At 33.6% G+C, this 26,120-nt stretch overlaps 1 protein-coding gene across 1 annotated transcript in view; it reads right to left on the bottom strand.

Moving 5' to 3' along the window:
* Positions 1–26,120, bottom strand: part of SHOC2 (SHOC2 leucine rich repeat scaffold protein) — a 75,126-nt gene that overhangs the window by 27,235 nt on the left and 21,771 nt on the right. The window contains exons 2-3 of the mRNA XM_090278582.1: positions 24,319–25,257; positions 11,117–11,254 (exon numbers count right to left, since the gene is read on the bottom strand). Of these exons, the coding sequence (XP_090134708.1) occupies positions 11,117–11,254; positions 24,319–25,021 (841 nt within the window). The 5' untranslated portion in view covers positions 25,022–25,257. The remainder of the gene's footprint in view (positions 1–11,116; positions 11,255–24,318; positions 25,258–26,120) is intronic.

Genomic DNA, 26,120 nt, shown 5'->3' with positions numbered 1-26,120 from the left:
TTTCTCTCTTTATCTCATTTTGAGGATAAATAGAAAGTAAAATCTCTTTTCCTACTTCAGACACAACTCTTGCTACCCACCGTACCTCAGAGATCTCAGAAGGCTTTAAGATGATCAGGTTCATAGTTTGAAACCAAAAGACTGGTGTAATGAAGCTTATTATTTTCTTTAGTTCATAACTGATTCGTGAATTAGAAAATATTTACATGAAAGAGAATACACTTTTTATTCTTCAACGAGGAAGACTAACAGTTAAATCAGAGAAACTATAAATATGTTTATAAGTACTCTCTCACTTAACTGTATCTAGTGGCCCAATCCCCATTCATTCTATGAGCTGTCAGCAACCCTGGCACTGCTCAGCCTGGAAGTAAATGGCAGTGATCACCGCCAAGGAAAGACAACGACTCTGAGTGTTCATGTTAAATAAAGAAGAGGCAAAACATCACAGTCTACATTTAAAAAAAAAAAAACAAAGATAAGGTAAGAAAATAAAGTGAACTTTGGAAAAGCAATTATAAGGTGGTACTTAGAAGACTTGATTTTCGAATGTGAGTTTAGGGCTAATTTCTTTAGCTCAGGGAAGAGAGTAGGGCAGCTGCAGCAGGATTAGCCCCAACGCACCAGGACAGGTGTTGGGTTTTTTTGTTTTTCATTATAAGTTATATTTTTCAAGAATCAGACCAAGAAAAAAACAGAAAAGTATCAGGAAAACTATATTCTAATTAGTTTGCCATTGCTTTAGGTGAATTGTGCTTCTCCAATAAACAAGAGAAAGAATCTCAAAGGTTGATTAAGACTGTTGAGATCTGTAATAGACCAAAGCCCGAATGTTCAGATTTCTCACCAAATCTCAACCTTCTGCCATACAAACAAAGTACCCGTCTGGACGAGCACCACTTGTTTATAACTTCATACATTGGACTTCCATGTAGCTTTATTTTCTGGAACTTCTGGTTATTTCTGGTTTTGCGGTAGTTGTAGCCCTTCTTAGTTGTGGAGGGAGATGGAGGGTGTCAGTCTAGGCCCCCATCTTGGCTGGAAGTCTAGGACTATTCATTTTAATACTTTAATTGTATCCTCCTTTGATTGATATTTAAGAAGATAGGAATACAAAAACCTTCATTAAATATTAAGTAACAAAATATTGTTAGACTATTTGAGAGTAAGAGAAGAGCTGATTGATGATCATGCCCTATATCCATTTGGTCTGTTGAAAGAGTAAAGGAAATTATGTGGATATATAGAAGAAAAGAGTTATAAGCAGAGCAATCAAAAAGTACAAACCCCTTATGTTAGAACTTGCCTAATACTCTCAGAGAACAACAAAGTATCTAGCATCTATAATATCCTAAGAAATATACAGCAACTAAGCATCAATGAGGGATAAGAGAACTACAATATTTCAAGCATCTTTAATTTCAGTTCCCCTGTCTGATCTGCAGTAAACAATCTTTATTATTCTAAGACTGGGGAAGACTTTGATTTTATAAAATAAGTTGCTTTTATAATGTGCTTTTATATGACATCCCACTGAAAAATGATCATGATAAAACTGCATATGATACTTTTCTCCTTTACTGTTCCAATTAGTTGGTTATTCAAAATAAGCAAATTTACATATATTTCAATGTAAGAACATACAACACAAACTAAATATGTCAATATGCAATTCAAGAAAACTATATTGAAATAAAAATTAAACCTGTATGTTGAATTGGCTCAGAGTATCTCAGGCAAATGGAACATGAAAGATCAACACTGAGAAATACATTAGAGTTCTTGAACTTCAGAAATAAAGAAATAATCCTTTGGGTAGCAGGACAAAAGATTTAGTCACTCATAATGGGGAAAAATGGACTGGCCTCATACTCTTGTACATTAAATTACAAAAGACAGAACTACCACTTAGTTCTACTAAAATGCTCAAGGGAAAGAAATTAGACCCAAAGATTTTTATATCAAAACTGTTCTTCAAGTATAAAGTTTACAAACATTTAAGAACTAGGAAACTACTTTTCATGAACCATTTCTGAAAAAACTACTACACGATTGACTTTATTCAATGAAGAGATGACTGAGGCAACTACAGCCACAGAACTGTTGATGAACATTAAGACTAAAACAAAAGCAGAGATTAATAAGCAAAACAAGAAATGTCCTGACAATGTAACTAAAAAAATCAGGAGAAAAAGAGACAAAAAAGACAGGTAAAAAAATAAATTCCCAATTGCCTCACCTATGTCATTCTACTCAACAGAAGTGTTATAGAATACACGTTCAGTTGCACATGGAATACTGATCAAGATAAATAATATACTAAGCCATAAACTAAGACTCAAAAAATTTAAATGATTCAAGTCACAAAGTAGATCCTCAACAACAATGAAACTAAATCAGAGATCAGTAACAGAAAGACCCTTTGGAAAACTGTGAGATATTGGGAACTAAATAACATACTTGTTTGTTTGTTTGTATGTTTGTGCTGTCTTTAAAAAAAGAAACATCAATTTGCTGTTACACTTATTTATGCATTCATTGGTTGATTCTTGTATGTGCCCTGACCAAGTATCAAACCCACAACCTTGGCAAATGGGACAATGCTCTAACCAACTAAGCCACCCAGTCAGGGTAATAACACATTTCTAAATAAACCACAGATCACAGAAGAAACAGAAAGGTAAATCAGAAAGTATTTTGAACAAAATGAAAAGGAAAACCAAACATATCACAATTTGTGGGAATGTTGCTAAAGTAGCACATAGAGGGAAGTTTATAGCACTAAATGCCTATATGAGAAGAAGGGTCTTAAATCAATGACCTCAAGCGTCCCCCATAAGAAACTAGAAAAAGAACAAATAAAATTTAAAGCAAGCCAATAAAAGGAAATAATAAAGATGAAAGTGGAAATCAATGAAATAAAAATCAGAGAAACAAGAGAGAAAAATCAGTAACACTTTGAGACAATCAATACATTGACAAAACTGATCAAACTGATATACCTCTAATTGATTGGGGGGAAGACTATATAAGTTATTGATATCAGAAATGAGAGGAGAGGCATTACTATAGACTCCATAGATATTAAAATAGTGGATTACTATAAACAGTTTATACCTATTAAAACAACCCCCAACTGAAAGGGAAGGAGGAAGCCAGAGAAAGAGTGCTAAATGAAATAGAGGCAAGCAAACTATCAGACATTGAGTTCAAAATAATGGTTATAAGGAAGCTCAATGAGCTCAGTGAGAACTACAAAGAACTCCAGGAAAGCTACAAGGAACTCACTGTGAACTATACATGAAAAAGGACATAGAAACTATCAGTAAGAGCCAGGAGGAAACGAAGAATACAATTTCTGATTTGGAGAACACAGTAGAAGAAATAAAAAGCAGGCTAGATGAAGCAGAGGATCGAGTCAGTGAGCTGGAGGATAAGATAGAAAAAAATTCCCAGACAGAGCATTAAAAAGAAAAAAGACTGAAAAAGAATGAAGAGGGTTTAAGATAGCTGCAGGACAACATGAAACATAATATCCATATACATAGGGATACCAGAAGAAGAATAAGAGGAGGAAGGGATAGTAAACCTGTTTGAAAAAATATTGACAGAAAACTTCCCTAACTTGATGAAGAGAGAAAAGTCATGCAAGTCCAGGGGGTACACAGGGTCCCAATGAACATGAACCCAAAGAGGCCCATTCCAAGACACATCATAATTAAAATGGCAAAATACAAAGACAAAGAGAGAATCTTAAAAGCACCAAGAGAGAAACACCTGGTAACATACAGGGAGCTCCAATAAGGCTATCAGCTAATTTCTCTACAGAAATGTACAAGCCAGAAGGAAATGGCAAAAAATATTCCAAGCAATGAAAAGCAAAGGCCTGCAACCAAGAGTACTCTACTCAGCAAGGTTCTCATTCAAAACAGAAGGCAAAATATGGAGTTTCCCAGACAAAAGAAAGCTAAAAGAACACATCACCACCAAACCAGCATTGCAAGAGATGCTAAAGGGACTGGTTTAAGATGATGAAGAAAGAAAGAGAAAGAAAGGGAAAGAAAGAGAGAGAGCGGAACACAGGTACAAAGAGAAAAAATAGCAATAAATAAATGCCTATCAATAATAACCTTAAATGTAAATGGATTAAATGTTCCAATCAAAAGATATAGGGTAGCTGAATGGATAAGAAAACATATCCCACATATATGCTGTCTACAAGAGACCTACCTCAGAACAAAAGATTACACAGACTGAAAGTGAAGGGATGGAAAAAAATATTCCAAGGAAATGGACATTAAAAAAGCTGGGTAGTAATACTTATATCAGACAAAATAGATTTCACAGAAAAGGCCATAAAAAGAGACAAAGAACATTTCATAATACTTAAGGGAACAATCCATCAAGAAGATATAATGCTTGTAAACATATATGCACCCAATATAGGAGCACCCAAATATATAATGAAAATCTTGGAGGACTCCAAAAAGGATATCAACAGCTACATACTCATAGTAGGGGACTTTATCACCCTATTGTCAACAATGGACAGATCTTCCAAGCAAAGAATCAATAAGGATATTGTGGCATTGAACAAAACTCTAGATCAAATGGACTTAATTAATATATACAGATCCTTTCACCCCAAAGCAGCAAAATATGCATTCTTTTAAAATGCACATGGAACATTTTCAAAGATAGACAACATGGTAGGACACAAAACAAGCCTCAGCAAATTCAAGAAAATTCGAATTATATCAAGCATATTCTCAGAGCACAACAGATTGAAACTAGATATCAACCTCAAGGAAAAAACTCAAAGATTCAAATTCATGGAAACTGAATAGCATGCTATTAAATAATGAATGGGTTAACAATGACATCAAGGAAGAAATCAAAATGTTTCTGGGAACAAATGAAAATGAACACACAACAGCCCAAAACCTATGGGGCACAGCAAAGGCAGTACTGAGAGGGAAGGTCATAGCAATATAGGCCTACCTAAAAAAGAAAAATTTCAAATAAACATCCTAACTCTACAACTACAAGAGCTAGATGAACAAGAAGAAACAAAGTCCAGAGTGAATAGAAGGAAAGAAGTAATCAAGATCAGAGCAGAATTAAATGACATAGAGACTAAAAGAACAATTCAAAGCGTCAATGAGTCCAGGAGCTGGTTCTCTGAAAAGATAAACAAATTCGACAAGCCTTTAACCAGACTCATCAAGAAAAAGAGAGAGGATCCAAAGAAATAAAATCAGAAACAAAAGAGAAGTTACAACCAACACCACAGAAGTATAAAGGATTGTAAAAAATTACTATGAACCACTATATGCCAAGAAATTTGACAATCTGGGTGCAATGGACAAATTTCTGGAAACATCTAATCTTCCAAAACTCAATCAAGAAGCAGAAAGCCTGACTAGACTTTTAACAGCTAGCGAAACTGAAGCAGTAATTTTAAAAAAACCTCCCAGCAAACAAAAGCACCCTGGACCAGACGGCTTCACAGGCGAATTTTACCAAACATTTAGAGAAGAACTAACTCCTATCGTTCTCAAACTATTCCAAAAAAATCCAAGAAGAGGGAAGACTCCCAAACTTTCTATAAGCCAATATTATCCTAATTCCAAAATCCAGTAAAGGGTAAAATGAATCAAAAGACACACAAAGAAAGAAAACTACAGGCCAATATCGCTGATGAACATAAATGCTAAAATCCTCAACAAAATATGGCAAACCGGATCCAGCAATACATTTCAAACATCATACACCATGATCAAGTGGGATTCATCCCTGGTATGCAAGGAAAGTATATTAGCAAAGTAATAAAACGTCATACACCATATAAACAAAAGACAAAAATCACATGAGCATATCAATAGATGCTGAAAAAGCATTTGATAAAGTATAGTGCCCATTCATGATTAAAAACACTCAACAAATAGAGGGAATATATCTCAACATAATAAAGGCATACACAAGAAATCTACAGCCAACAACATACTCAATGGGCAAAAACTAAAAGCTTTCCCCCTAAAATCAGGAACAAGACAAGGGTGTCTACTTTCTCCACTTCTATTCAACATTGTTTTAGAAGTTCTAGCCACAGTGATCAGACAAGAAAAAGAAATAAAAGGCATTCAAATTGGAAAAGAAGAAGTAAAACTGTCATTATTTGCAAATGACACTGTACACAGAAAACCCAAAAAACTACTTGACCTAATAAGTGAATCTGACGAAATAACAGGATACAAAGTCAATAATCAGAAATAGAATGTATTTTTGCACACCCACAATGAAATAGCAGAAATAGAAACTAGGAAAAAAATTCCATTTACTATAGCAACAAGAAACATAAAAGTACCTAGGAATAAACTTAACCAATGAGGTAAAAGACCTATACTCGGAAATCTACAGAACACTGAAGAAAGAAATTAAGGAAGATACAAGCAAGTGGAAGCACATACTGTGTTCATGGATTGGAAGAATTAACATTATTAAAATATCCATACTACCCAAAGCAATTTATAGATTCAACTCAATCCCTATTAAAATATCAATGACATATTCACAGATCTAGAACAAATATTTCAAAAATGTGTATTGAACCAAAAATTACCTCTAATAACCTCAGCAATATTGAGAAAGAACAAAATAGGAGAAATCACAATACCTGGTATCAAACTATATTACAAGGCCACTGTAATCAAAACAGTCTGGTACTGACATAAAAACAGACATATAGATTAATGAAGCAGAAAAGAGAGCCCAGAAATAAACTGAGGTCTCTATGGTCAATTAATATTTAACAAAGAGGGCAGAAATATAAACTGGAGTAAAAACAGCCTCTTCAACAAATGGTATTGGGAGATCTGGACAGATACATGGTAAAAAATGAAATTAGACCACCAACTCACACCATACACCAGAATTGACTCAAGATGGATAAAAGACTTAAATGTAAGCCATGACACCATAGAAGTCCTAAAGGAAAACATAGGTAGAAAAATTTCAGATATCCCTCATGGCAATTTTTTTTGCCAATATATCTCCTAAGGCAAGGGAAATAAAGGAAAGAATAAATAGGACTACACCAAACTAAAAAAGTTTCTGCTCAGCTAAAGAAAACATCAGCAAGGTGAAAAGGGAACCAACCATATGGGAAAACATATTTGAAATGATACTTCGGACAAGGGTCTGATCTCCAAAATATATAAAGAACTTATACGACTCAACACCAGGAAGACATACAATCCAATTAAAAAATGGGCAAAGGACAAGAACAGACCCTTCTCCAAGGAGGACATACAGAGGGTCCATAGGCATATGAAAGGATGCTCAACATCACTAGCTATCAGAGATGCAAATTAAGATGCAAATTAAAACCACAATGAAATACCACCTCACATTAGTCAGAATGGCCATCATTAACAAATCAACAAACAAGTGCTGGGGAAGATGTGGAGAAAAGGGAACCCTAGTGCACTGTTCGTAGGAATGCAGACTGGTGCAGCCACTGTGGAAACCTTTTGATCCAGCAATTCTACTGCTGGGACTATACCCAAAAAATCCTGAAACATCAATTCGAAAGAACCTATGCACCCCTATGTTCATAGCAGTGCTATTTATAATAGCTAAGTGCTGGAAACAGCCTACGTGCCCATCAGTAGATGAGTGGACCAAAAAACTGGTACATTTACACAATGGAATACTACACAGCAGAAAGAAAGAAGGAATTCTACCGTTCACAACAGCATGGATGGAAATGGAGAGTATTATGGTAAGTGAGATAAGCCAGGCAGAGAAAGACAAGTACAATATGATCTCACCTATAACAGCACTCTAATGGACAAAACAAACAAAGGAGCAAAATACAGTAGTCGCGCTCTATATCATGGTTCACTTATCACGGCCTCACTGTATCGCGGGATTTTTAAAAAATTATATTTAATTATTTATCGTGGATTTTTCTCTATATTGTGGGGTTTTGCACTACTATATATGTATGTTGTTAAAAGCTACGTAAGTTTGAGTGTAGAATATGTTTAAGAACACAAGTAGTGTTTATAAAAGTGTGGAAAAGGTTAATAAGGGACTGGTAACGGTTTCTAAGTGTGTGGGAAGGGTTTATAAAGCCTTAAAATATATATAAATACTAAAATAAATGTAAGGTTCCTACTTCATGGATTTTCACCTATCGCAGGGGGGTCTAGAATGTAATACCCGCAATAAGTGAGGGAATACTACAGAACCAGAGGCATGGAAACAAGGAACAGACTAACAGTGACCAGAGGGGAGGGGGAGGAAGGGGAGAAAGAAGGGGAAGAATCTAGTCAAGGAACTAATATAAAAGACCCATGGATGTGGAAAACAGGGTGGGGATTGACTGGGGGGGGGGGGGGCAGAGCCATGGAGAGCAATGGCGGGGGGCCGGGGAGAGCCGGGGGTGGGGGGGAGCGGATTGGGACAGCTGAAGTAGAACAACAATAGCAAAAAAGAAATTAAGCCCTGGATGGTGTGGCTCAGTAGACTGAGCGCCAGCCTGGGAACCAAAGAGTTGCTGGTTCGATTCCCAGTCAGGACACATGCCTGGGTTGACAGGCCAGGTCCCTGGATGGGGTCACATAAGAGGCAACCACACATTGATGTTTCTTTCCCTCCCTTTCTCTCTCCCTTCCCCTCGCTCTAAAAATAAGTAAATAAAATCTTTAAAAAATAAAAAAGAAATCAAAGCTACGAAAATAAATTTAAAAAATAACAAATGTGACAAGTTAAATGAAATTAACATAGTATTGGTACATAATATTTATTTACTACATGTAAAAATATAAATAATCAAGTTTGCCCAAAAGGAATTAAAATTATTTTAAAAAAACATTTCTAAAAAGAAAAATCTTGACCCAGGTGGCTTCACTGATGAATTTTACCAAATATTAAGGAAGAAATAATGCCCATTTTAAACAAACTGTTCCAAACCTTGAAGAGAAGGAAATACTTCCCAGTTTATTATATGTAGCTAGCATTACCCTGAAACTAAAACAAGGCAGAAGTTTTATAACATTACATATGAATATCTTGTTCATTTAAAACAATTAAATTCAATTTTTAAGACTTCTACTACAATGTATCTTTTTCCATTATTTCTTTTGGTAGGCAATTTTAATCTTATCATTTGGGTTTTTGTCAAGTTCAGGGAAATACTATAAAATTTTATTTTATTAGTTTCTTTACTGTATTATCTTTAATCTCTCTACAACTTCTAGTCCTGTCTCTCATGACTTTTTTCACTTATTTTGTATTTTCCTTTTTGTTCTAGATTGTAGGGGATGTCTTCTACTTTTCTTAAACATTACTCTTTTGGCCTTTGGATGTGTTCAAATTACAGTTTTTTCCATTAAATTTCATTTGGCAAAGGTATTCTAAGAAGTATATTCTTTGTTTCCTTTTTCTATCAGCCTGATCACATTTTATAGATGCAGTGTGTATCTTTTCTACACTCTTCCTTCTAGGGTCTATTCTTTGTTCATCTTGGCCATTTTAACAGACTTTAAAGAGAGAAAAACAAGAAATAATTGTGTTCTGTCCCCTTGAACCAGAAATCTGATTCTTTTATTTACATAGGAAATCTAGTAAAATATTTACTATGAATATTAACAGAATAATTCATTATGTGTTGTAGACCATCTTGCCTTTCAGAGATAAATTTAATCCAATTACAAATAGTTAATTAGAATACTGAATTTGTTGCCATTACAAATAGTGTTACTTAAAGAGCTCTAGGCCAAGAATCAGGAAGATATAGGTTCTTATAACTAGCTATTATATCCTAAAGAAGACTCAGATTGCTTTTATGTAAATAAATAGTCATCATATAGACTAAGTCTATTATAACTTATGAGAAAATTCCTTAACAATTGCTTTTGTTTCAAGTAATGGTAGACTAGGTGGGTAATTCAAGCAAACCCTCCATTGACAAAAGCAAAAAACACTTCCAAAACAAAAATCAGAGCTAACAAGTTAATACAGATTTCCAGGCCAGAAACTGCTGGGAGCCCAAAAACAAGCAAAAACACTGAAGATGATTTTATCCTGTTAAGTGCGTCCTCAGCTAGAAGATACAACTGAAAGGCTAGGGATGTTTCAGCCAAGAGTCAAAATCTAGTAATCAATATGAACTGGGACCCTACAGGGCTGCACCAGAGTACTAAGGGTGAACTGGAAGTAAAAGAGCCCAGCAATTAATCTGCAGCCTGCCTTTGAATCACCCGAAGGATCAGGAAAATCTCACACCCTGGAACATAAATGAATTAAAGGGTCCCTTGGGTAATGATAGAAGGAAACAAAAATCCTTCTGGAGAAAGATATCATAGTCTCAGATGATTTAGTAATGAGATTTCATGAATATTCATACTGAAATTATATAAATTAAGTACAGATGTAATTTTTCTGAAAAAGCATTATAGTAACCTTATAGCACATCAATAACTAAAAAGGTGTCCAAATATTTCAAAATTCCCTTTACTGTTCATATAAATTTATGGGTATCTAGAAAAATAAATAAGACTATGTAAATAAAGAACATACCAAAGTGCAAGTCAACTTTTAGCAGTTTGGCTAAGTCTTCAAAACACGTTTTGCACTTAAGACATTTTGTACATCTCTTCTCCTGGTCCCTCAATATTAGGAGAAACACATTTTAAACTATATTGGCAATGTTTTAAAAACTAAATGGTAATGGTTTTATTTTTCAGTGTGGTCTGCCATAGTAAAGAAGGAACCACACCCTATACAATAGCATGCAACATTCTGAAATCAACAAGAATAGAAAATGCACCCATTCTGCAATTTAAGCATAGAGCTATAGTAGTATACATATGACTTAAAATTCTATCTTCTTTATAATCCAACTGAGCTCATTTCCCAAAACCTAATTATTTTCTTTGCCAGGAAATGGAAATAGTCATTTTAAAATACTCTCTTCTAAAATTTTACTACTTTGGCAATGATGAATTTTAATCTTTTAATATTTATTATCAAAATGGATAAAAATAGCCTTTTAATGTTCAAGTAGCTATAAATGATTTTCCAATGTTTTTCTCCTCTCATATCATACCTATAGTATCTGGGAGGTCTAGCAGTTCATTGTGCTGCAAGTCAAGGTTGGTTATCTGTGTGCAGTTTCCAATCTCCTTTGGAAGGTGTTCAAGTTGATTGTGAGCTACATCCAGCGTAATGAGGTTACATAATTCACCTGTGAATTGACCAACATTAAAATTTAATAAGAATTATTAAAGAATATATTAAGTACTGAAAGAAAATACTTCATTTTCTGTATCGTAATTATACTTTCTTTCTGAAAAAGTTAGTCAAACACAAAATCTAGAACTTCTTATTTGAAAATGGCATCATACAAATACTAAATCATTATGTTGTGCACCTGAAATATGCTGTCTCTCAATTATACCTCAAAAAAAAGAAAATGACATGAGATAAAATTAAAATGTTGACTGTAAATGATTACCAATCAATATTATACATATTTTAAGTAACCAATTCAACCACATTTACATTTGCATATTCCAAGAGCTCACTAATTTTTTAACCAAATTCAACAAAATATCAGCTTTGAATTCAATTTCAGAGTCACTTTCTACTGTAAAATATATATATGTTCTTGAATAAGACATATGGTCTGATGTTATATAAATATGTAAACTGAAATTGATTCTCAATTTAATAGTACTCCAAAAAGACAGAAAATAAGAAATATTTTCTCCTTTTCATTCTGGTTGAAAGGGCTGTATTGACAATATAGGTTATTCTTAATGTTGTTCTGTCTCGAGACACTATCATTTATAACAGATACATTTGTTCATTCACATTTTTTTTAAAGGTAAAAGCTGAGAAAAGATGAACAAATAAAGTACATAGAACTCTGAAAAGGGTTTGGCACACATTATTAAGCCACACATAAACACAGGCAAGAAAAAGAGAAAATAGAGAAATTGAATTTCATCAAAATTAAAAACTTATGTGCCCCAAATGACACTATCAAGAGAGTGAAGAGCAACCCACAGAATGGGCGGAAGTATATGCAAATCATATTGGGTTGGCCAAAAAGTCTATTCAGATTTTTCCATAAAATAAAAGACACATTTTTCATTTTCACAAATAACTTCATTGATTTGGGTATTCTGAGTATGTCGGCTACCTCCAACTATTGACTTCTCATGGGTGGAGGTCAGGGGTGCTGCTAAACAGCTTCCAATACATAAGTCAGCCCTACAGCAAAGAATTTGTTGGCCAGAATGTCAATAGTTCCAAAAAACCACAAACCACTTTTCACACATTCAATCAGTCACAGCACCTTCTCCACACACTGCACAAATCTATTTTTGCATTTCAGCTGTGTTTTTACCTTTCTTGAAATAATAAAGCATAATATGCTGAAAGTGTTGCATATTTCCTTCCATCTTTAATATTAAAATGACTGCAGAAAAATTCACCAATTTTGATGTGGTTTTGTTTTTTTTGTAATGCACGCTGATATGACAGCTGTCACAACAGAATCTAACAAAACTGTTTTGAATGAAGTTAAAGACAACTAAGCACTGCACTGCAGCAAAAAAACTAAACCAACTTTTTGGCCAACCCAATGTATCTGCTAAGGGATTAATATGCAGAATATATAATAAACTCCTACAATTCAACCAAAAAGAAACCATTTTAAGAGTGGTCAAAAAACTTGAATAGACATTTCTCCAAAGATACGCAAATGGTCAATAAACACATGAAAAGATGCTCAGCATCACTAATTATTAAGGAAATGTATATCAAAACCAAAATGAGATACCACTTCACACTCATTAGGAAGGCTATAATAAAAAATAAAAAAAATAAAAAACAGAAAATAACAAATGTCGCCTTGGAATCTTTGTGCTTTACCTCCAAGAGCCCCACCCCAGATTCTCAGGATGAAGAGAAACATCCCCTCCTGTTTCATTTAGGCATATCACATTCAAACTGCAGAAAAACCAAAGACAGATAATTCTGGAAGCAGCTAGGAGAAAACACCACCTTACCAACAGAGAAGCAAGGATAAGAATTACATTGGACTTCTCTTCAGAAACCATGCAAGTAATTAAGAATAAAATGAAATAACTGAGTGCTGAGAGGGAAACAAAACCCACCAACCTAAAAGTGTTTATCCAATAAAATTACCCTTTAAAAGTAAAGGAAAAATAAAGATTTTTCTCAAACAAAAATTGAGTAGACCTTTCTTGGCAGAAATATTAAAGGAAGTTTTTAGAAATGAAAATGATACAGGTTGGAAACTTTGATCTACATTTAAAAAAGGAAAAGTATTAGAGAAGAAATGGACAAAAATATCTAACAGGTAACAGTTTGTTCAAAGTATTAATAGCAACAATACAGTGATTATAGATTAAGAAAGGATTAATAAAATAAACATCAGCAATGTTATAAGGGACAGGATGAAAGAATCAGGAATCTTCTGTTATAAGGTACCCATAAGACACATAAAATGGTACAGTGTTATTTAAAAGTGGACTAATATAATCTATAAATACATACTGCAAAACTCCAGGACAACCACACATAGACATACAGATTTTTAAAAAATTAACAGAAGTATAAATGATATGCTAAGGAGAGAGAATGGAATAATACAAAATGCTCAACTAAAGCCAGATAAGGCAGAAAAAATTGTGAAAGACAAAAAAAAAAAAGAACAACCTCAACTAATACAAAAGTAACAAATAAAGTTGATACTAATCCAACTAAATCAATACATACTTAAAATGTGAATAATCTAAATTCACCAAATAAAAGAAAGACTGTACAGTGGATAAAAAAGAAGACCCAACTCTATGTTGTCTTCAAAAAATCCACTTTAAATACACACACAGATAGATTAAAAGTAAATGAATGGATGGAGAAAGACATACAACACTAACATTAATCAAAAGAAAGCTGGAGTAAACTTATGACCTGGGAGTAAATACTAATAAAAGTAAAAGCAGAATATTGGTTGTCTTTATTAGTAAATATATTTCAAGTGATCTAACAAGTATTCTTCTGGTTAGAATTAAAAACAGAGTATTCTGTTTGTTCTCTGTCATAATCATGCTCTTATAAATGTCTTCCTGCTTTTTTTACATAAGATGGAATTAGAACATGGGGAAATTCTGCAACTTTTTTCTAGCCACTTTATTGAAATTTAACACACTGCAAATACCACAGTGCAATGGATCTTAGTATACTGCTATGCATCTATCACTAAAATCAATTTGAGAACATTTTAATTATCCCAAAGAGGAGTGTTGGCAGTAGTTAGTTAGCTGTCACTCCCATCCAGCCCTAGGGAACCACTTACCTATAGATAGGCCTGTTTGGACATTTCATAAAAGAAATAGCAATACAAGTATATGGCCCATTGCCACTGGCTTTAACTTAGTTTAGTGTTTTCAGGGTTTATCCATGTTATCTGTAGTTCTTATTGATGAATAATTTGTATTAATATACTATCTAATTAGTTGGGGGGGGAAGCTGGTGTAGCTATGTTAATTTCAGACAAAGTCAACTTCAGGGAAAATTATCAGTGATGTAGAATGTATTACATAATGATAAATGGAAGAGTTTTCCAGGACATAACAATCCTGAAAGTGCATGCACCTGCTTATCTCCACCATATCTAGTACAGTGCTTAGTACAGAGCACCATGTTAACTGAAAAAAATAAGTAAAGTCAACTGGGAAAATAAAGTTTAGATTCTAATACTCTTCATGCCAGAATTAATAAAACATTTCTTGTATTTACCACCATCTTTTCCAATAAATACTTGAAGTGGTTTTAGTTTCCACTAAAATAATTTCCACCACTCTAAAGCAAGAAGGACAAATCCAAAAGTGTATAAAGTCCAGACAAGTAAATAAATAAAGCAGGAAGAAGACTATGGCTAACTCTGCTGTACTGCAGGACTTCTCAGTCTCAGTACTATGACATCTGGGGCCAGATTATTCTTTGCTGTGGGAAGCCATCCTGTGCAGAAGCATCATCCCTGACCTTTATCTACTAAATGCCAACAGCACCTACCCACCAGGTCATGACAATCAAAACTGTCCTGGGGGGTGGGGGGTAAAAGTGAAGGGAGAATGGGAACATCTGCAACAGTATCAACAATAAAAAATAAAAGTATAAAGAAAACAAAAGCACATACTGCACCAATTATTTTGTAAAACAAACTTTTAATTTTTCTTCTTAACTTGTCACAAACTGGTGACAAAAAATTGGTGATCCACACTGTTTGGTGAGTAGGCCACACCTTGACTACAGCTAGAACAAAAGAAAAAAAAACTATCTGATTCTAAGATCTTGTGCTTGGGTTGACAGAAAAAATGATGCAATTGAGAGAGAAATGGAATCTAAACGGAAGAAGAGTTTTTAGTGAGAAGTTATATTTTAATCACACTGAACTGGAGACACCAGTGAGACATCCAGGTAAAATATCTAATGGTTAATTAGGAAAAATAAAAATAAAACAAAACATATAGTTGTGAAGAAAACACGATCTTGATAAAACATTTTTGTTCTAAAGAGGGAGTTGGGGTTAGTATCTGCAAAGAGTCAAGTATTGGATTTCAGGCCTAATGGTTATCGTGGAGGCCTGGATAAATTACTGAATCTGGATAAATTATTTTTAAAAAACATATTTTTTAAGAAGCATACAGAGAGACCAAAAGCAGGTAGAAACTGGACAGAATTCAACTCTTGCCTAAAAAGAACTGTGGTGGGCAGATTTCTGAGACAGCCCCAATGAGCCTGCCTCTTACATACAACTGTACACACTATCCAATTACCCTTTCCTTTGAGAGCAAGCTGAACAGTGACTTGCTTCTAATGAATGCAAAATAGCAAAGGTGATGAGATGCCATATCTGTGATTAGGTTACAAAACATAGTGACTTCCAATCTTGCTCGCACTCTATTACATTCCCAGCTTGCACCCTTTAAAGAAGCAAGCTGCCACGGTGGAGAGGGCCAATATGGCAAAGAACTGAGCAGTCTCCAGCCAACAGCCGGTAAGAAATTGAAGCCTTTAGTCCAACAACCTGCTAGGATCTGAATCCTGACAACCACCACATGAGCTTGGATGTGGATCCTTTCTGCAACAAGCCATCAGATGACATCCCAGCCCTGGCTACCACCTTGACTGGGAAACCTTGTTGGAAACACTGAATCAGAAGATCCAGTTAAGCTGGGTCCAAAGAAGCATGAACCAAAGAAACTGTAAGATAATAAATGGAGTATTGTTTTAAGAGTTATTGTTTAGAGTAATCTGTTGCACAACAGTAGATAACTAGCACAGCACTCACAATGGATGAGATCCATATTTGGAAGGCTTTTTCATGAAGTTACAAATCTGCCTGGGGGAAATAAATCTCAAGTAGAAACCCAGAGTCCTATTGGCCTCAGAGCGAGAGGACAAGGTCTGAAGTTATGACAGTAGCTAGAATTCAAGGCTGGATATACAAACCTGCACATACAAAACCCTCAAATCCTTGACTGACTCCAAAACTATACGGATAGGAGAAAAAACTGAAAGGAGCCCAGATGGAAAACAACAGCTAGAAGGTTTAAAGAGTCAAGCAGAAAATTTGACAGCAGCCATGCATTGTGGGTAAGATTTTGAAATTTCGGTCTTGCCAAGTTAGAAGGATCGATAACGAAGTCCCAAAATGACCACAGCATAGGAGTAAAGACCACTCTCAGACTGGAATTTGCACTGAGTTTAAGGTCATAACCAAATAGAACCACCCTCAGAGCTAAATCCAAGACTTGACAAGATCAAAGTGAAACAAAGTAATTTAGTTACCTACTAGAATAAAATTTAACACTTTTTATTTATTTATTTAATCCTCACCCAAGGAATTTTTTTTTTTTTTTTGAGACAGGAAAGGGGGGGAAAGCGAGAGAGAAACACTGATGCGAGGGCAAAACAGCGACCGGTTGCCTCCCACAGGTGCCCCTGACTGACTAGGGTATCAAACCCACATGTTCCCTGATCAAGAAAAGAAGCCCTTACAAACACAGAAACAAAGATAACAAAAAAAATTCTTGTCAGAAACTAGGCAAGCCAAAATAAACAAAAATAGGAGACATACCTTTAAAATATTAAAAAGAAAAGCTATCAAACTATAATTCAATACTAGGAAAATAGCTTTCAGAAATCCAAGCAAAATAAAGGCTTTCAGACAAACAAAAGCCTAGAAAATTCATTATGAGACCTACACTAAAATATATATAAAAGGAAGTTCTTTGGGCAAAAGGAAAATATCAGATAGAAATTCTTATCTATACAAAGAATAAAAAGTGCTTGAAGTGGTGAATACATAAATATTAAAGATCTTTTTCACACTTTTTAATCTCTTTAAAAGATAATGGAAACAAATGATGATGTCAAAAGGCACAGGAAACAACTTAAAGAGTTCATAATTACCAAAGCTGGAACAATTTGTGGGGGAAAAAAAGATAAAAATAATATTGACTTGTAACCCACAAAATAGAATGAGTCCAGACTTACGTAATTAAGTAACTGAATAAATAAATATATGGGGGAGAAGAACAGCTCTTCCTTATGTAAGAATTTCAATTAATACTGTAAATGCAAAAAAATAAGGGAAATAAAAAGGTCATTCAAATACAGCAGTAACTGTTTCAGGGAAGATCCACTAATGAAAGCTAAAATTAGTGAACAAAAGATTAATGCACAGCCTCAAACTAGTCATGAGAAAACACCATAGTTACATATCACTAAGGAGTGCTCTTCAGAAGTACCTATGTTGTAAAAGACAAGGAAAGACATTTAGTGTTTCCAACTGTCAGAGGTTAGAGGAGACTACAGACACATTGCTATTAAGTGTAATATGGATCCTGAAACAGAAAAATGACATTACTGGAAAAATTGGTGAAATCGGAATAAAATTTGTAGTTTAGTTACTAGTACTGTACCAATGTTAATTTCTCGGTTTTGATCACTGGACAATGATTACATAGGATGTTACTATTAGGGGAAGCTGGGTAAAAGGTTATGTGAGAACCCTCTGTGCTGGTTTTGCAACTTTTCTGTAAGTCTAAAATTTGTCCAAAATAAAAAGCTTAAGAAAGATACAGTTTAAAGCAAAAACAATGGCCACATATCATTACGGGATTTATAATACATGATGTAAAAATGAATAACAATAACTGCACAAAGAATGGAGAATTAGAAATGTTTTATTGTAAGGTTCTTAGGATATATGTGAAGTTGTATATTATTTGAATGTAGACTGTGTTATGATATATACTGTAAAAACCAGAGCAGACACTAAAAAAAAAACAAAGATGTATACACTAATATGCCAACAGTTGAGATAAATGGAATTCACAAAGAAATCCAAAAGTCAACAAGACATGAAGGAAAAAAGAAAGAAGTAACAAATGGCACAAACAGAAAATAAATACCCAGATGGTAGATTTTAACCCAATCTTATTAATATAGTAACTGTATTAAATGTAAATGGCATAAACCCTTCAATTAAGGCCAAAACTGTCGAGACAGGATAAAAATACACCACACTTAATTACATGCTGTCTACAAGAAACTATTACATATAAAAACACAGAAAGGTAAAAAAAAAAATAGAAAAATGGTGTACAACGTAAGTGCCAATCAACAAGGAAGCTGAAATAGCAGTTTTAATATCAAATAAAATAGCATTTAGAAAAAGAAATATTCCCAAGAATATTACCAGAGGTTAAGACAGACATTTTATAATGAAATGTCACCTCATCAAAAAGAAAATAAAAACCTAATTAGGTATATATACAACTAATAGCAAAGTTTCAAAATAAAACAAAAAATAATAGCACCGATGACATGAAGACAAACTATTATACTGGAATAGTTCAACACTCATTTCTCACTAACTGACAGAAAACCAAAATGGGTAATAGTACTGGGCATCATTAAATTCATTTCAAGCCACATTTATTGAAAATGTCGTTTATTATCTAAAATAGTTCATAGAAAATTACATAATTGGGAGTTAAAATTTGAGATACTTCAACTTTTTAAAACTGCTGATTCTGTTCTTTGTATTTTTGCATATTGACTATATATATTTATTATATATTGAGCATATGTCTAACCTGACTTATAAAATGTAACACTGCAATATAGTAGAAAATTTATTTTTATTTCAATAGATGTTACGGAGTGAAATGTGTAAAAAAAAAAATCTCTTGATTCTACTTTCTCATGTACCTGAATGCTGTGAGTTTTTTAAATGCATAAAAATGATCTGGGTTCTAAAAAAGCATAAGCTTTAACATATCTGATCATTCTCCTAAGCAGAAAGGGTTATTTTGACAATTCACATGAAATTGTGATACGCAATAAATGATGTAACATTTTATTAAACATACAATGTAGAAACAATATATTTTTAAAAATTACCTCTAACTCCGCTATCTTACAAAAAAAATAATCCAGGGAAACTTAAAAAGGAAGAGAAGAAATCCTTAAATACCATAATTCAATGAAAGAAAATAAATTGTAGGAATATTAATAAGAGACAAAGATGAAGTTTATTTCTGACCTGAAAGAGTAACCATTTTCTTCCCAGAAATTCTTTAAAACTTCCTTGTCCATAATTTTCTGAACTAAGTTGATCAATTATTCAAACTTACTACCTGATGGGCCTGAATCTAATCCATCCAGGCCAAAAAAAAAAAAAAAAAATTTACAAAAACACATCTCTAACATGAAATTCAAAGGACAGTTTGAGGGATAGGGAATGCTTATTTGCTGTTTTCCCTCTGAAAACATGATTTCTTGACTCTCTTGGTGTACATGAAAAGGCTCTTTCAAGGTAACAAATGGTGAAAGGAGGTATGGATAGGAAGAACAAAATATTGCTCTCTATAAAAGAAAGCAATAACTAAGGTTTCCATCTATCTACATTACATTAGCCTATACAAAAGAAGAAAAGTAAATGAACATTACCAAATGTAGAGTTTTCTTGGCTACTCTGAAATATTATCTCTGGCTCTTCATATGCTTACATATATATTCTCTGTTCAGTATCCTTTTACTGTTTTCTGCCAATTTTCACCCAAGTGAAAATTTATCACTGGTATCAAATCACATGGCATTAATAAAAATGCCATTACTGTTGAAACAGTTATCTGTTCTGATTTTAATATTATTTTCCTGTAAGGCAGCAACACAGTACAACCTTGTGGAATGGTTAAATTCCAAATATATTACTTAAACTAAATAGCTGCTCTATTTCTAAAACTTCTTATTTCTCTCATTCCTCAAATACACTGCTGACCACAAACTGGATGGCATAATTGAAAGTGACATACTCACAAAACAAAATGATAATTCGCATAATTTTGGATTCTAAATTCTCTTATGGGTTTCAGCAAATCATATTAAAGGTGTGTAACACTTAAAAAAATGTCAAATTTCCATTTTACTTGACCTTCGTGCCTGGGTCTTATTTTGTAAATATTCTCAAAGGAGCTGACTTCATGGATTTTCTTTTAAAAAGCAGTGAAGATCTGCATTACAGAAAATAACTATTTTTGTCTCCCTTTATAATAAAAAATAGCTTCAAGATTTTAGAACAAATCTATTGTCATAAAGGAACTGCTAATCAAAACAACGAGATACCGCTTCTCACTCATGGAATGGCTATAATAAAAAGGACAGAAAACAAGAGTGGTGAAGATGTAGAAAAATTGGAGCCCTCATACACTGCTGTTGGAAATGTAAAATGGTGAAGCCACTTAGGAAAACAGTCCAATAGTTCCTCAAAATGTTAAACACAGAATTACCATATGACTCAGTAATTCCACTTCTAGGTACATACCCAAGAAAAATGAAAACAAATGTCCAAACAAAAACTTGTACAAAAATATTCAAAAATGTTCATAGTAATTTTATTCATAAAAGCTACAAAGTGAAAACAACACAAATGTTCAACACAACCGATGAATGGATAAATAAAATGTGGTATATTCATGCTCTGGAATATATTCAACAATCAAAGGAAATGAAGTATTGATACATGCTACAACCTGGATAAATTTTGAAAACATTATACTAAGTGAAAGAAGGCAATTACCAAGATCATATTTTATACGACTCCATCTATACAAAATGTCCAGAATACAAAAATCTATAGAAAGATTAAGCAGATTAGTGTTTGCCTAGGGCTAAGGGGTTGGGAGAAAATAAGAGGAGTAGGTGACTGCTAAAACAGATTTTCTTTCTGGTGTTCCATGAAAATGTTCCAAAATTGTTTGTGGTTGTACAGTTCTGTGAACATCATGCTAAAAACCATTGAATTGTATACTTTAAATTTGTGACTTGTATGGTATAGAAATTATATCTCAATTAAGCTGCTTACATCCTCCCCACCTCAAAAAAAAAAAAAAAAAGCCACTAATGCAATGGCTTTCGATTGCAGCTATACATAGAATAACCCAGCTTATTCTTTAAAGGTACAGATCCCCTGACCTGCCAGACCACTAACTCATAATCTATGGGAGTGGAACCCACTTTTTTAGACTAGTGGGGGCAGTACAGCAAAACCTAGGTTCACATTCTGACTCTGACTACTAACCTCCTAGCCACATGATCTTCAGTAAATTATCTAATCTCTCTACGTTTTTCAGTTCCTTCTTCAGTACAATGGGGGCACAGGGAGGGGGGGAGATGAGAAGTACCCATTTCCTTGCGTTACTGTAACAATTTAATGAGATAATATATGTAAAGTATATATGTACAGAACTGTGTATTGTATATGACATATTATGCTCAGATAACAGCTATTCTTTATTACTACAATTATGCTATTTTTACTTAACCTTAATGCAAATTTTTGCAATGTTTGCCCCAAATCCATGTATCTAAGTTTAAATCTTATACAGTAGTCCCTCTCTATATCGCGGTTCACTTATCGCAGCCTTACTGTATCGCGGGATTTTTAAAAATATTACATTTAATTATTTATCATGGATTTTTTGCTATATCGCGGAATTTTGCAGTACTGTATACGTATGTTGTTAAAGTTATGTAGGTTTAAGAGGATAGAATATATTTAGGAACAGAAGTAGTGTTTATAAAAGTGTGGAAAAGGTTAATAAGTGAGAAAGGTTAATAAGGGACTGGGGATGGTTTATAAGTATGTGGGAAGGGTTTATAAAGCCTTAAAATATATAAACACTAAAATAAATGTAAGGGTCCTACTTCGCAAATTTTCACCTATCTTGGGAGGGTCTAAAACGTAATGCTCGCGATAAGTGAGGGAATACTGTAAATCTTAACTCCTTATAAGAAATATTGTTTTTATATTTAAAAGCAGTTTACTTTCTACCTGATGCCCTTCTTGGGGAAAAAACAAATATCATTTATGACATTAGCAGTTTTACAGAAATTAGAAGATCAACTTTAATAATGTCACTAATGGTGGGAAGGGTGCTCATTAAAAAACAAATTCTATGGTTATTTTTTAAATTACAAATTTAGGAATAAAAGTCAAAAATAGGCAGGCACAAATATCAATCATTTAATTAAATAAAATTTGCCAACTTAAAAAAAATACATTCACTTTTTAGTAAAAATGCTTAAATATGTTCAAGAACAACAAAAGTAAATTTAAAATCCCATGAAATAATTCCTTGCTTACGAAATGTGTGTTCTTAATTCCCAGGTAATTTGATTACATCACTCTGGTGAAAAAAATCCTTAAGAAGAGACTTCATATGAATTAAAGCCAAAGTTTTAGAATGGAATGTATAATACATACACAAAACAACAAGACAGGAAACAACATTTTTTATTTCTATATAAAAAGTCAGCACTTCTTTCTTCAACAGCCTATAATCCTACTCCACAATGAGCCATAAATAAAGGTCAAATTTTGACTGAATCTGGTATGAAATCAAAAGTCAACAACCACATCCCTTATCTGAACACATGGAAAGGAAGGTTTCTATTCAAATTCCTGGGAATATTTTAATATCTCATGAGTGAATCATACTTTATAAGTACAGTGCAGTGCTTGAGAAAATCTGCCATGGTTTTTCTAAGTACATTTAAATAAATCAAAATTAAATTAAGATTTTTAAGTTGAATCAAATGTAGTATAACACCATACCTAAAACTTAAACTGGATCTTTTTCAAAACTAGATAAAAATTTTTAAATACCCACAGAATATCATATCTCTACAAAGCTGAGAGCCTAAAAAGAGAAAGGTTCCTTTATAACTCACTGCAAGACCAATGCTCAACACAACAAAATATTAAAATTCACCTGTTTTACTTAGAATAAATTGGCCTTTCATACAAAAAGAAAACTTTACTAAAAAATTGCATAATCAATTTTATGTCAATTTTTTAAGTTATAAAAGGGCCCAGTAATACCTTCATCAATTTCCCAAAATTGATAAGTCAATGGTTTACTATAATGTAAATGTTTCTAATTTTTTTCCATAGTTAAAATATCAAGACAATAAATTTCTTTTTACGGACTTGTTTACACACGTACATCTTCTATTTTTATCCTACTACCATTCTTTTAAAAGCATTCTTTTGTTTCAGTATAATTTAGCTTTATATACAAAAACTGGAATAAAATCTACCAAGATGTTAACATTGTTGCATTTGGTATATGTGACTTTTCTTCTATTTTTCTGTGTTCATGGATTGTTTTTAATGAACATGAGGACTTTCAAAATAAAAACAAAAATATCTTCAGTTTTCATATGACACTGCTTTTTCACAAGACTCTGTTAAGCCAATCTTTTGTAGTAACTTAGTAGAAAACTGATGGGAATTTAAACAGTTTTTAGGTAAAGAAGGGAAAGTCAGAAAATGAGAAAATGTAGCCTTGAATGGAGGTAATAAAATTACATGTGTAAATACTTTTAAAAAATAAGTGGCAATAACTTAATTAGGCAAACATCTTTTTTTTTTCTGCTTCAAATTCACTTTTTCTTCAATGAAAATGAAAGCAGACTAGGTTTGTGTGAAATCGGCCCAATTACATCTATATTCTAACTCACTTTCTGAAGTCTATGAAAGATCTCAAGCCATGTGCTATTAATATGGCTAAAACTGAATAAAGTAAACCAGCTGGTTTTAGGCAAGTATTAGATATAATCTGATATGGAAAAGCACTTAACTAAATTATTTAGCATAAGAAATATTACAAATAATAATGGTAAACCAAGGCCTCTTACCAATTTCAGCAGGTAGTTGTTTGATTTTGTTCTCTCGAATGCTAAGCATGCTGAGTTTTGACAGGTTTTTGATGTCCTTTTCCACAGTAGTTATACGGTTAAAGCGAAGGTAAAGAGTGGTGAGAGAATCTAGCCTATACACCACTGAAGGAATTTCTCTCAGTTTATTATGCCGTAAATCAAGCATCCGCAGCTTCTTCAAGTTATCAAGAGAGTCAGGCAAACTGGTAAGTGAATTTTCACTTAGAGCCAGTGTCATGAGATTTACTAGACAGCCCACTTCTGCTGGGAGGGACTGCAATTTGTTGCTATATAAATAAAGCTCTGTTAATTGAGTCAACTCTTTGATTGATGATGGCAATATGTGTATAGACCTCTTGGATAAGTCCAAACGCATCGAGTTCTCTTCCCGACATTTGTTGAGCTCTTTAATTACCTCTGCATTGCTAGATTTTTTTCTAGTCCCAGGTGCTGGATTTGGCCGTTTGATCGTATTGTCAACTGAAAAAGCCACCCCTGGTTGGGCGGCGCTGGAGTCCTTCTTTCCATCTTTGGCATCTTTCCCTTTGGTCTTAGGTTCTTTTTCTTTGCTTTCTTTCCCAAAACCTCCAGAGGCTTTTGCCTCCTTTTCTCTTTCCTTGGCTGATGGTACTTTGGGATCTTTCTCTTTAGAGTCTTTTTCTTTTCCTAAACTACTGCTCATGATGGCTCAAGCTTGAGCAAACACTACATGAACTCGTTTTTTTTATTTGCCAACAATAGTAATTGGAATTCAAAGACGAAGAGACAAAGATCCTATGGAGTCAAAAAGGTGTTGGCTTGAAGAAGTAATTACCATGGAATAACAGCCATCTGTTACATGTTGAATCTATTCCCATTGCTGATAACTCATTCCAACTGGTAAAACTGTGCTGGTCAATCAGTGATTCATTAGACTTCCTGAAATATAATACAGAGAGTATTAATACTTTAGATTATAACTTATATTAAGCAAATGAGCTCTGAAAAAACAATCTTACAAATAATTTTGCTCTTTTCCTGTGATTTTACACAGTAAATATTTATCAAACACTTATTATGTAAAATTTCTTGAAAAGCTATAAAAATGAGTAAGTTAGGACTTATCCTCAAAGAATTTGCAATCTGAACAGAAGAGGTAAGATAAGGATACAAGTTACCACAGTACAAAACTTTGTTAAGAGCTGAAAAGGGGAAGAAGTCACAATAGCAGCTAATGTTTAAGTGCTTTCTGTGTACAAGCACTATTTTAAGAAATTTACAAATATTCATCCATTTAATACTTTAAAGCCCTATGAGATAAGTGTTACCCCTATTTATTCATAAAGACACTGAGGCACAGAAGTATTTTCAAGTAACTAGCTTTGTAATCTTGGAAAAGTGAGAGCTGAGATTCCAACATTGGTAATAAGTATCCAAGGCCTATGTTCCTAACCACTACATTAACACTGCCCTATCTGCAACTAATTACCAGACAGCCCACATAGCTTTAAGTAGCAGGAAGGATTTCAAAGGTGATGATATATAGAATAGAAAGCAGTCTGGTAAAAGAACAAAATGAGAAAGTAGTTCAGGAAAAAGGGCATAAAACATCTGCAATTAAATAAGCACTCTAGATGACTCATGCAGGTAGATCTGAGGGCAAGTTCCAATGATGTCTATCTTCTACTGAAAAAGTTAGGATTCTTAAGGGTTCTCAAAAGTAGAAAATGTTCACTGGTAACAGGACTGACCAAAGGGATCCACAAAGGCTGAAAAGAGTAAAATCTTTGTGAAGGAGTTAG

This window comes from Furipterus horrens, unplaced genomic scaffold, assembly GCF_987537825.1.
Source record: "Furipterus horrens unplaced genomic scaffold, mFurHor1.1.pri manual_scaffold_5, whole genome shotgun sequence".
Classification (NCBI taxonomy): Eukaryota; Metazoa; Chordata; class Mammalia; order Chiroptera; family Furipteridae; genus Furipterus; species Furipterus horrens.
The sequence above is the reverse complement of the archived record's forward strand: the minus strand, read 5'-3'. Positions and strand labels throughout refer to the sequence as shown.